Genomic DNA, 12,006 nt, shown 5'->3' with positions numbered 1-12,006 from the left:
GAAACAGTGAATTATAAGTGAAATAATCTGTCTGTAAATAATTGTTGGAAAAATGACTTGTGTCGTGCACAAAGTAGATGTCCTAACTGACTTGCCAAAACTATAGTTTGTAAACAAGAAATGTGTGGAGGGTTGAAAAACAAGTTTTAATGACTACAACCTAAGTGTATGTAAACTTCCGACTTCAACTGTATGTCTGCTATGTTTGAAATTTCAAGTTGAAACTTACACCAAAATGCTTTTCTTGCAAGCTCTAAAGCTGCGAGATTCCACAACAGCACCATGTCTGCTGGCATTTTATAGCATCTGTGGCATAGAGCCATGGTGATGCTGCATTACATGTTGGAGGGAAGAGCAGAGCAGCAACCGACTGGGTTTTTCTGGATTCATAGACCCACAATAAACCATTTGCCTCTTCTCTTTTTTAATTTTCTAATCCCAACCAAACCCAACTTCATCTGTTTCTGTATTGTGTTTTTTCAGTTCCAGCGAGCCTGACGGTTCTAGTCTCAGGGTTACCGTAAGACTATTGTCGTCCTGAATGCTGGATCTAGATTATTTCTGTCAACAAGGCCGGTCTACAGACTTAAGCTGGAGTCATTCAGAGAAAGCCTTGACTGGCAGACTGGGGGTAGCTTGGAAGCTTTCATCACTGCTTTGGCATGACGGATTGGCAGGCGAATCAATACGCTCCGTCTTTCCTTACTGTACAGGGAAGGCAGTTAGTATGAGTCATTCAGACGCCCAGACAGCCTTAATAAGCCTAATACCCTTTACAATCAGACAGGGTCTGTCTGGGGCACTCCAGGGTAGACAGCAGACGGGGGATGGAAGGGTGGTGGTGGTGGGGGGGGTTTAAAAGGCTTATTACTCCAGGAATTCATTCCATTGCCTTCAACTGCAAGAAGTCTTTAACCTTGCCACTTGTTTAGATCAATAAAGAAGACCTTATGGATCGTACCAGATGCTGTCATTTGGAATACAGGTGATGGCTTTGTTAGGAGAATAAACAGAGTCAATGGATAGAGAGAGAAAAAGAGAGAGACTGGGGGAGCAGAGGCTGCGTAGCATCCATTATCGAGACCAGTCCCTTATAGTGTCATGCAGAAATATGAACTGAAATTGATCACAGTGTGATCCTTGATTCCATACAGTCCTTTGATGTCATGTCAAATCAACTTTTATTTAAATGTTTGGATGAAAATATAATGCAGTCCAGTCCATTCACCTGAACTGTAATCACAATTCAAAGCCATTGCCGTTGGGTGCCCTTTAATAAAATCCAGCAATGTTTCATCAGAGCATAAAGTTGCCAGTACATTGTGAGCATGGCATTTAGAAGACTTACAGTATCATTTCATATGATGTCATTTAACAGGAAGGGGGGACTCCAAATGTCCTTATATATTTTTTTAATTTAAATGTAAGACAACAGCCCAATATTTCTTACAGGATTTTCAATACACCATAAGTGCACAATCAATCTGCGGTCTGATGCAGAACAACATAGATCTATTGTGGCAATTGCAATACTATTGTCCTGCTGTTATGTTGATTCTGAAACTGTTGTGAAACATGCATTTCATGATCCCAATCCCAGTTTTCCACATTTCCATATCAAATCATTTCCGTGTCAGTTGTCAAAATTCCAACATGATGACATTGAAAGCAACGAAGAGCCCAATACTACACACGCACCATAATGTCTCTCACTCTCAGGATATATCCTAAATGAAAGCCTATTTCCTATATAGTGTACTACTTTTAACCAGGGCCCATAGGGCTCTGGTAAAAAGTAGTGCACTATAAAGGGAATATGGTGCCATTTGGGACGTAGCCCAGTGCATTTCATACTGTAGAATGTGCTAAAGCCACAGGCTAGGAGAGACTAAGCTGGCAGGCAAACGCTCTGACAGCTTTTGCTTAATACGTCCTCGCTGTGCCCGACAGACAGCATTTAGGAGGCAGACAAACCCACGCCCTGGGAAGTGGCTTGCTCCGGCCTGAACGGAGCAAAGAACCACCACCTTACCACACGCAGCATCTGTTTGGGGGACACACCTGGGCTCTGCCTACAGGAGCCCCTGTTGGACTATTAGATAAGCAGGTTGCAGTCCTATGAGCAAGGGCTCTCAGTTTAGCACAATGCTGTCCACCTGAATTCCTGAAGATACAGGACAAACATAGCCACTGCAATGAACCAGACCAGACTTGGCCCCAGGGAACGGTCTATCCATAATTTGTGCTGAGGCAAATATGGGGAAAAAAGAGGTGTGTGTGATGGAATGTCAGAGCTGCAATTGTCTATTTTATTCATTGAAGTGGATGTGATGCGAAATATTTAGGACACAAGATTAAATATAGCAGTGTGTAGAGTGCAATAAGCATAAAGAAGATGATGACCCCAGGCAATTGTTTTTCACTGTGCTTTCAGGTTCTGTGACACATTTCCTCTGGGATTTTGATCATTTCAATCACCGTAAAACACAGATGCATACTGAAAGTCTGATTCATAAATGTTGAATAAGAAACCAGTCATAAAAGATTTAATCAAATCACATACTTGATTGGCAGCTCACAGACACCACCTCAGGTCACGTAAAACATAGACACACAGATATTGACAAGTAGAATCCATTATTGGATTCTTTAATTGCTAACCCATAGGCCTGGCTGGTGTGGTCTTCCATGAATAAATGATCAGAGGGATAAGTGGGATCTGATCTCCTGTCTGTCAGAGGAGAGAACAGCTCCCCCATTACTGACCCCACCCTGACCTTCACCGTGACCTTCAGTTACCTCAGGGACACAACGTTCAGGTTCAGTGGAGGAGGAGCAGGGAATGTCATTCAAGCTTCATACAACACTGATTCAGCAAGAAAATCAATTTGCATCCTCTTCTTTTGCATCAAACCTTTCTGACAGGTAAATCAGTCTGCCCTCCAAACTATCCATTTGAAAAACTTGAACAACCCATCTTAATGATATACACGGTCTGGGAGGAGATGAGCTGTCATGATGTAAGGGGGAATGTTTTTAAAGGTCAGTCAAATCAACTTTAATATTTCAGTCAACTGTAATCAATTTCTGAATGGGAAATGAGGGGAGAAAGAATCTGTTTTTGGAAGTCTTGAATAAGAGTTAACTGTGAGTACGAGCTTGCCTAATGGATTGACTGTAGGTGGAAACCTGTGATAAAAATGATAAAAGTGTCTGGATGAAGTGCCATGGGAAATAGGCCCACTGCATCACACTCAAACAAAGACAAACACACTGGCTCCTCAGTTCAGTCAAGCTCACCAACATTTTCTAAGAACAACTCAAGCTAAATGGACACTAACCACAAATGTAGATGCTTTGGGGTGCCTTAATGTCCTGTCTTGACAGAATAAACTAACAAAACGAACAATGTGAGGCCTGTGAATCTCACTCACAAGTCTTCAGACCCAGCAACAGCAAGCAGGCTGGTGTAATAATACTGTGGATGAGAGACTTTTGAGTTTCTTTGGATACCCAAGAGAGGATGACTTTCACTTTAGCAGTGATAATTTCATGAACTTCTTTGAGGAAAAGATTACAGCAGAACCTTGAGAAGGCGAGTACAGCAACTGCAATTAGAAGGCATCATGTTAATGTTACTACTTAGCTCCGGCTGTTGGAGGTCCTGACGAATCGTGTCCAGATAAAGCGTCCGGATTGAAAAAGTTGAGGAAAAAAAAATATATATAAACGGTAATTAAAAAGTAAACAGAACAGGGCTCCGGGCAGCCGAGCGGAAATGGAGGAAAACTCGCCTCCCTGCGGACCTGGCATCCTTTCACTCCCTCCTCTCTACATTTTCCTCCTCTGTCTCTGCTGCTAAAGCCACTTTCTACCATTCTAAATTCCAAGCATCTGCCTCTAACCCTAGGAAGCTCTTTGCCACCTTCTCCTCCCTCCTGAATCCCCCCCCTCCTCCCTCTCTGCAGATGACTTCGTCAACCATTTTGAAAAGAAGGTCGACGACATCCGATCCTCGTTTGCTAAGTCAAACGACACCGCTGGTTCTGCTCACACTGCCCTACCCTATGCTCTGACCTCTTTCTCCCTCTCTCTCCAGATGAAATCTCGCGTCTTGTGACGGCCGGCCGCCCAACAACCTGCCCGCTTGACCCTATCCCCTCCTCTCTTCTCCAGACCATTTCCGGAGACCTTCTCCCTTACCTCACCTCGCTCATCAACTCATCCCTGACCGCTGGCTACGTCCCTTCCGTCTTCAAGAGAGCGAGAGTTGCACCCCTTCTGAAAAAACCTACACTCGATCCCTCCGATGTCAACAACTACAGACCAGTATCCCTTCTCTCTTTTCTCTCCAAAACTCTTGAGCGTGCTGTCCTTGGCCAGCTCTACCGCTATCTCTCTCAGAATGACCTTCTTGATCCAAATCAGTCAGGTTTCAAGACTAGTCATTCAACTGAGACTGCTCTTCTCTGTATCACGGAGGCGCTCCGCACTGCTAAAGCTAACTCTCTCCTCTGCTCTCATCCTTCTAGACCTATCGGCTGCCTTCGATACTGTGAACCATCAGATCCTCCTCTCCACCCTCTCCGAGTTGGGCATCTCCGGCGCGGCCCACGCTTGATTGCGTCCTACCTGACAGGTCGCTCCTACCAGGTGGCGTGGCGAGAATCTGTCTCCTCACCACGCGCTCTCACCACTGGTGTCCCCCAGGGCTCTGTTCTAGGCCCTCTCTTATTCTCGCTATACACCAAGTCACTTGGCTCTGTCATAACCTCACATGGTCTCTCCTATCATTGCTATGCAGACGACACACAATTAATCTTCTCCTTTCCCCCTTCTGATGACCAGGTGGCGAATCGCATCTCTGCATGTCTGGCAGACATATCAGTGTGGATGACGGATCACCACCTCAAGCTGAACCTCAGCAAGACGGAGCTCCTCTTCCTCCCGGGAAGGACTGCCCGTTCCATGATCTCGCCATCACGGTTGACAACTCCATTGTGTCCTCCTCCCAGAGCGCTAAGAACCTTGGCGTGATCCTGGACAACACCCTGTCGTTCTCAACTAACATCAAGGCGGTGTCCCGTTCCTGTAGGTTCATGCTCTACAACATCCGCAGAGTACGACCCTGCCTCACACAGGAAGCGGCGCAGGTCCTAATCCAGGCACTTGTCATCTCCCGTCTTGATTACTGCAACTCGCTGTTGGCTGGGCTCCCTGCCTGTGCCATTAAACCCCTACAACTCATCCAGAACGCCGCAGCCCGTCTGGTGTTCAACCTTCCCAAGTTCTCTCACGTCACCCCGCTCCTCCGCTCTCTCCACTGGCTTCCAGTTGAAGCTCGCATCCGCTACAAGACCATGGTGCTTGCCTACGGAGCTGTGAGGGGAACGGCACCTCAGTACCTCCAGGCTCTGATCAGGCCCTACACCCAAACAAGGGCACTGCGTTCATCCACCTCTGGCCTGCTCGCCTCCCTACCACTGAGGAAGTACAGTTCCCGCTCAGCCCAGTCAAAACTGTTCGCTGCTCTGGCCCCCAATGGTGGAACAAACTCCCTCACGACGCCAGGACAGCGGAGTCAATCACCACCTTCCGGAGACACCTGAAACCCCACCTCTTCAAGGAATACCTAGGATAGGGTAAGTAATCCTTATCACCCCCCTAAAAGATTTAGATGCACTATTGTAAAGTGGCTGTTCCACTGGATGTCATAAGGTGTATGCACCAATTTGTAAGTCGCTCTGGATAAGAGCGTCTGCTAAATGACTTAAATGTAAATGTAAATGTAAAAACCGTAAAGTTGTCAGGTAGCAAAATAGGTTGGCAACAAAACGCACAGCAACTCGAAAACAAGTCTGCAAGTTGTGACCGGAAATGACATCAGAAACGTAGAGAAAAGACCAAATAATAACCAGTAATAAAGCCTCTCTTGAAAAAGTCAAACCATGACCCAGAAAACATAAAAAACTATCGGCCTATATCGAATCTTCAATTCCTCTCAAAAATTTTAGAGAAGGCTGTTGCGCAGCAACTCACTGCCTTCCTGAAGACAAACAATGTATACGAAATGCTTCAGTCTGGTTTTAGACCCCATCATAGCACTGAGACGGCACTTGTGAAGGTGGTAAATGACATTTTAATGGCATCGGACCGAGGCTCTGCATCTGTCCTCGTGCTCCTAGACCTTAGTGCTGCTTTTGATACCATAGATCACCACAGTCTTTTGGAGAGATTGGAAACCCAAATTGGTCTACACGGACAAGTTCTGGCCTGGTTTAGATCTTATCTGTAGGAAAAATATCAGTTTGTCTCTGTGAATGGTTTGTCCTCTGATAAATCAACTGTACATTTCGGTGTTCCTCAAGGTTCCGTTTTAGGACCACTATTGTTTTCACTATATATTTTACCTCTTGGGGATGTTATTCGAAAACATAATGTTAACTTTCACTGCTATGCGGATGACACACAGCTGTACATTTCAATGAAACATGGTGAAGCCCCAAAATTGCCCTCGCTAGAAGCATGTATTTCAGACATAAGGAAGTGGATGGCTGCAAACGTTCTACTTTTAAACTCGGACAAAACAGAGATGCTTGTTCTAGGTCCCAAGAAACAAAGAGATCTTCTGTTGAATCTGACAATTAATCTTAATGGTTGTACAGTCGTCTCAAATAAAACTGTGAAGGACCTCGGCGTTACTCTGGACCCTGATCTCTCTTTTGAAGAACATATCAAGACCATTTCAAGGACAGCTTTTTTCCATCTACATAACATTGCAAAATCAGAAACTTTCTGTCCAAAAATTATGCAGAAAAATTAATCCATGCTTTTGTCACTTCTAGGTTAGACTACTGCAATGCTCTACTTTCCGGCTACCCGGATAAAGCACTAAATAAACTTCAGTTAGTGCTAAATAAGGCTGCTAGAATCCTGACTAGAACCAAAAAATGTGATCATATTACTCCAGTGCTAGCCCTCTACACTGGCTTCCTGTCAAAGCAAGGGCTGATTTCAAGGTAACCTACAAAGCATTACATGGGCTTGCTCCTACCTACCTCTCTGATTTGGTCCTGCCGTACATACCTACACGTACGCTACGGTCACAAGACTCAGGCCTCCTAATTGTCCCTAGAATTTCTAAGCAAACAGCTGGAGGCAGGGCTTTCTCCTATCGAGCTCCATTTTTAAGGAACGGTCTGCCTACCCATGTCAGAGACGCAAACTCGGTCTCAACCTTTAAGTCTTTACTGAAGACTCATCTCTTCAGTGGGTCATATGATTGAGTGTAGTCTGGCCCAGGAGTGGGAAGGTGAACGGAAAGGCTCTGGAGCAACGAACCGCCCTTGCTGTCTCTGCCTGGCCGGTTCCCCTCTTTCCACTGGGATTCTCTGCCTCTAACCCTATTACAGGGGCTGAGTCACTGGCTTACTGGGGCTCTCTCATGCCGTCCCTGGAAGGGGTGCGTCACCTGAGTGGGTTGATTCACTGATGTGGTCATCCTGTCTGGGTTGTGCCCCCCCCCCCCTTGGGTTGTGCCGTGGCGGAGATCTTTGTGGGCTATACTCAGCCTTGTCTCAGGATGGTAAGTTGGTGGTTGAAGATATCCCTCTAGTGGTGTGGGGGCTGTGCTTTGGCAAAGTGGGTGGGGTTATATCCTTCCTGTTTGGCCCTGTCCGGGGGTGTCCTCGGATGGGGCCACAGTGTCTCCTGACCCCTCCTGTCTCAGCCTCCAGTATGTATGCTGCAGTAGTTTATGTGTCAGGGGGCTGGGGTCAGTTTGTTATATCTGGAGTACTTCTCCTGTCGTATTCGGTGTCATGTGTGAATCTAAGTGTGCGTTCTCTAATTCTCTCCTTCTCTCTTTCTTTCTCTCTCTCGGAGGACCTGAGCCCTAGGACCATGCCCCAGGACTACCTGACATGATGACTCCTTGCTGTCCCCAGTCCACCTGGCCGTGCTGCTGCTCCAGTTTCAACTGACCTGAGCCCTAGGACCGTGCCCCAGGACTACCTGACATGATGACTCCTTGCTGTCCCCAGTCCACCTGACCGTGCTGCTGCTCCAGTTTCAACTGTTCTGCCTTATTATTATTCGACCATGCTGGTCATTTATGAACATTTGAACATCTTGGCCATGTTCTGTTATAATCTCCACCCGGCACATCCAGGAGAGGACTGGCCATCCCACATAGCCTGCTTCCTCTCTAGGTTTCTTCCTAGGTTTTGGCCTTTCTAGGGAGTTTTTCCAGGCCACCGTGCTTCTACACCTGCATTGCTTGCTGTTTGGGGTTTTAGGCTGGGTTTCTGTATAGCACTTTGAGATATCAGCTGATGTACGAAGGGCTATATAAATACATTTGATTTGATTTGATTTGATCTGCAGGTGTCTGACCCTCTTGGTTTGACTTAACTGATGAAGTAACATATGGTTCTCTGATTAGACAGACTTTCATAAACCCCACGCAACATTTTCCACTACCGATTCTATTAAAAACGATTCAATGGAGAGACAGTTTCTTGACTATGTCCAACTCGCTAATAATCACTCAAATGAAAGCTTAGGGATTTTGAGGGGGAAAACAAACTCAATTTAATCAAAAATAACTAAAACCTAATCAAAACGGTGTAGAAATGATAATGGACCTACATTTATACAGTTTCTTGATTGTGTCCAGCTCACTTATAATCACAAAAAATATAGCTAGACAGTCAGGGAGCATAAAAAAAAAACCGATGGATAGAAATTTTGACTGCGAGGAAATATAACCAATTTTCAGTGAGGCCCTCCAGACCTCGTTGAAGGCGAGGGGCAAAATGAGTTTAACACCCTTGGTTTAATGCTTAAGATTGGTTAACTGGAAATCAGGATCAGCTATATCAGGTGATATCTTTACATTACACGTTTTTGATATTCTAGAGAATACAGACCATTTCCAATGCATATTTTGAGGTTTGTGGAATGCACCATATACTGCCAAATTCAGAATCCAGATGTGTCTTTTAGACATATATGATATTGGGATTACTCCAAATATCACACATGGACATTTCCTATGGCCGGATATGGACTCATTCAATATCCTGAGATATGTGACATCATATTTCCTCTCATCGTGTTGACAAATACTAACTGTATACATTGCAAATGTGTTTTTTTCAACGCATTCAAGATATTAAGCTATATTGATTCCAGATAGGTTTCTCTTGGCTCAGGTCCATATCGGGATCTTAATATGCTTTTTGATATACTGAAAAAAAGGACAATTTCTGATGCATTTCTGAGTTTTCAGCACACGCTCAATAATTTGACAAAAGATGGAATCCATATTTTTCTTTCATGCACAAATCATTTTTGGATTCCCTAAGTATATCATACATGGTATGGCTGGATATCGACTCGTTAGATATCCTGAGATGGGCCTATGTGAACATCTTATTTTCTCTATATGATGACAAATACTGACAGTAGGCCTACATAGTGTATGTTCTCAGCATATACAATGCATTTGATCTTGACTGAGGCCCATATCAGGATCTTGATTTTTGATATGCTAAATAAGGACAATATAGGATGCTTATTTTAGTTTTGAGGACATACTCAATAATTTGACATATATTAAATCCATATAATTCTTTCAGACACTAGCTAAACATAAAAAAAATATTTAGGCTTATTGTATTACTGGTTAATATAAGATAGCTAGCTAACTAACTTAGCTAGCAACTTAGCTAGCTAGCTAATTTTCTCATCATGAATGAAGCAGGTAGAGTTTCTACCTTGTTGTATGCTTATGCAGAATTACAATATTTTCTTTAATGATTAATGATTTATGCATTGACAGTATGGAGTGGATCACAGACCAACACTACCACCATGTCGGGTCTGGACTGCGAAGGACCGCCACCGCTGACAACCCATTCTGCACCCATCGCATCTATCATCCATAACACACAAAGCAGGCAGGGGTATTGAGGGTGTGCAACTTTTATTTTCTGTTAAATAAACAAAATACGTTTTTAGCAAAGATTGATCTACGTTTGCATCTTTACAGGAAACGTGTAGTAATTGGAGCTCTGGATTTGCTATGCTGTATTTTTTACACAGAAATAGCAGAGATGTACATTTTTGATTTGGGGATGAATATTAAATATCATTAAATATGAAGATGTTTGCAGGTAATGACTTTTCGTGCCTTGTAGCTTAAACTGACACACTGTTAAAATATTCAAAGGATGTGTACGCATCTTATATCTAATAAAATGTCAGATATATAAAGATAAAAATATCGCTGGAGGATGTAAAATGTCAGATATATAAAGATAAAAATATCGCCTGATATTGACGCTTTTCGCCCAGTGGTGTCTTTATTGTTCTGAGATTGGAAAGATGTGATATTGGTGGGGAAGGGGTAAAACCACTTGAATATGTTTTCTTTTCTCCAAAGTGAACAGCATTTTTCTCACTGGAGTCTGGCAACACTTGCACATCATCATCTTCCTCCACATCATCACCTGCACATCTATCACTCCAGTGTTAATGTTAAATTGTAATTATTTCACCTCTATGGCCTATTTATTGCCTTACCTCCCTACTCTTCTACATTTGCACACACTGTACATACATTTTTCTATTGTGTTATTGACTGTACATTTGTTTATGTGTAACTGTGTTGTTGTTTTTGTTGCACTGCTTTGCTTTATCTTAGCCAGGTCGCAGTTTTAAATGAGAACTTGTTCTCAACTGGCCTACCTGGTTAAATAAAGGTGAAATAAAATAAAAAACACAAAACCTGGCTGTTAATTTCATATCTCTACCCAGGTTTTCAGCAACATCAATGCTGACCACCATATTGTTCGAAGTACTGTCTGTCTCTGATGGAAAAGCTACAAAATAGTTTTCAGCTAACTGAGCACAGCTAATGCAACAGACAGGTCTAGGAGCGGCAGGAAGACGAGCGGTTTGAGCACTGGGCCAGTAACCAAAAGGTTGCTAGTTTGAATCGCAGAGCAGACAAGGTGAAAAATATGTCCATCTGCCCTTGAGCAAGACACTAAATCCTAATTGCTCCAGGGTCGCCGTCAATAATGGCTGATCCCTAGCCGTGACCCTCTTCTCCGAGGGTGTCTCAGGGGAAGTTGGGATATGCAAATAATAAATGTGAAACATGACAAATATAAGCACCCCCTATTTGAGGTAGAGCCAATCCACTGAACACACTTGATGAAAACAGGTAGGGGAGAGGATAGGGAGGGCAGGCTTGCATCACAGAGGAAAGAAAGAAAGAAAGAAAGAAAGAAAGAAAGAAAGAAAGAAAGAAAGAAAGAAAGAAAGAAAAGAAGTGAGAGCGAGAGCGAGCATGTGGTGCCACTCTACTAAACACACCTGATGCTACTCATGCTGCCTGTCTCAGATCCTAGCTTGCATCGCTCCAGTTGGGTGGCAACAATCTGCCGCTCGGCTTCCAGTTCTCGAGTCAGTCGCTCAAATTGCAGCTCCTGTAAAGAAATGAAAAAGTTATTGTCAGTAAGCCTATCTATTTTGTGCCAAAAAGGATCTAGCTTACTGTATTCATGAATCTTTCTCAAATTGTTCTTATGAGGATTGTGACAATTCAAATGCTTCAAAACATCCAGTTATTGTAGCCTAACCACGCTCACCCTCAACACTGGTGTCCCTCAGGGGTGTGTGCTTAGCCCCCTCCTGTACACCCCATTTACCCACAACTGTCTGGCAACGCACGACTCAAACTCCATCATCAAGTTTGCTGACAACACAACGGTGGTGAGGAGGTCAAAGAACTAGCAGTGTAGTGCCAGGACAACAACCTCTCACACAACAGCAGCAAGACCAAGGAGCTGATTGTAGACTACGGGAAACAGTGGGGAGGAGGAAATATACAGCTGCACCCTTGAGGGCATCCTGACTGGTTGTTGCCCTACAGACGGTGGTGCCAATGGGGGTAAGCTCCAAGCCATCCAGGACGTACAGATGTAGGATCTTAAT

At 44.0% G+C, this 12,006-nt stretch overlaps 1 protein-coding gene across 8 annotated transcripts in view; it reads right to left on the bottom strand.

Annotated features, from left to right (window-relative positions):
- Positions 1-12,006, bottom strand: part of LOC118402064 (catenin delta-2-like) — a 146,230-nt gene that overhangs the window by 95,557 nt on the left and 38,667 nt on the right. For all 8 annotated transcript variants that reach the window (XM_052476918.1, XM_052476917.1, XM_035799928.2 and 5 more), the window contains one exon: positions 11,386-11,498. In XM_052476918.1, coding sequence (XP_052332878.1) covers positions 11,386-11,498 — 113 coding nt within the window. The remainder of the gene's footprint in view (positions 1-11,385; positions 11,499-12,006) is intronic.

The sequence above is a fragment of the Oncorhynchus keta genome, chromosome 23, assembly GCF_023373465.1.
Source record: "Oncorhynchus keta strain PuntledgeMale-10-30-2019 chromosome 23, Oket_V2, whole genome shotgun sequence".
Classification (NCBI taxonomy): Eukaryota; Metazoa; Chordata; class Actinopteri; order Salmoniformes; family Salmonidae; genus Oncorhynchus; species Oncorhynchus keta.
The sequence above is the reverse complement of the archived record's forward strand: the minus strand, read 5'-3'. Positions and strand labels throughout refer to the sequence as shown.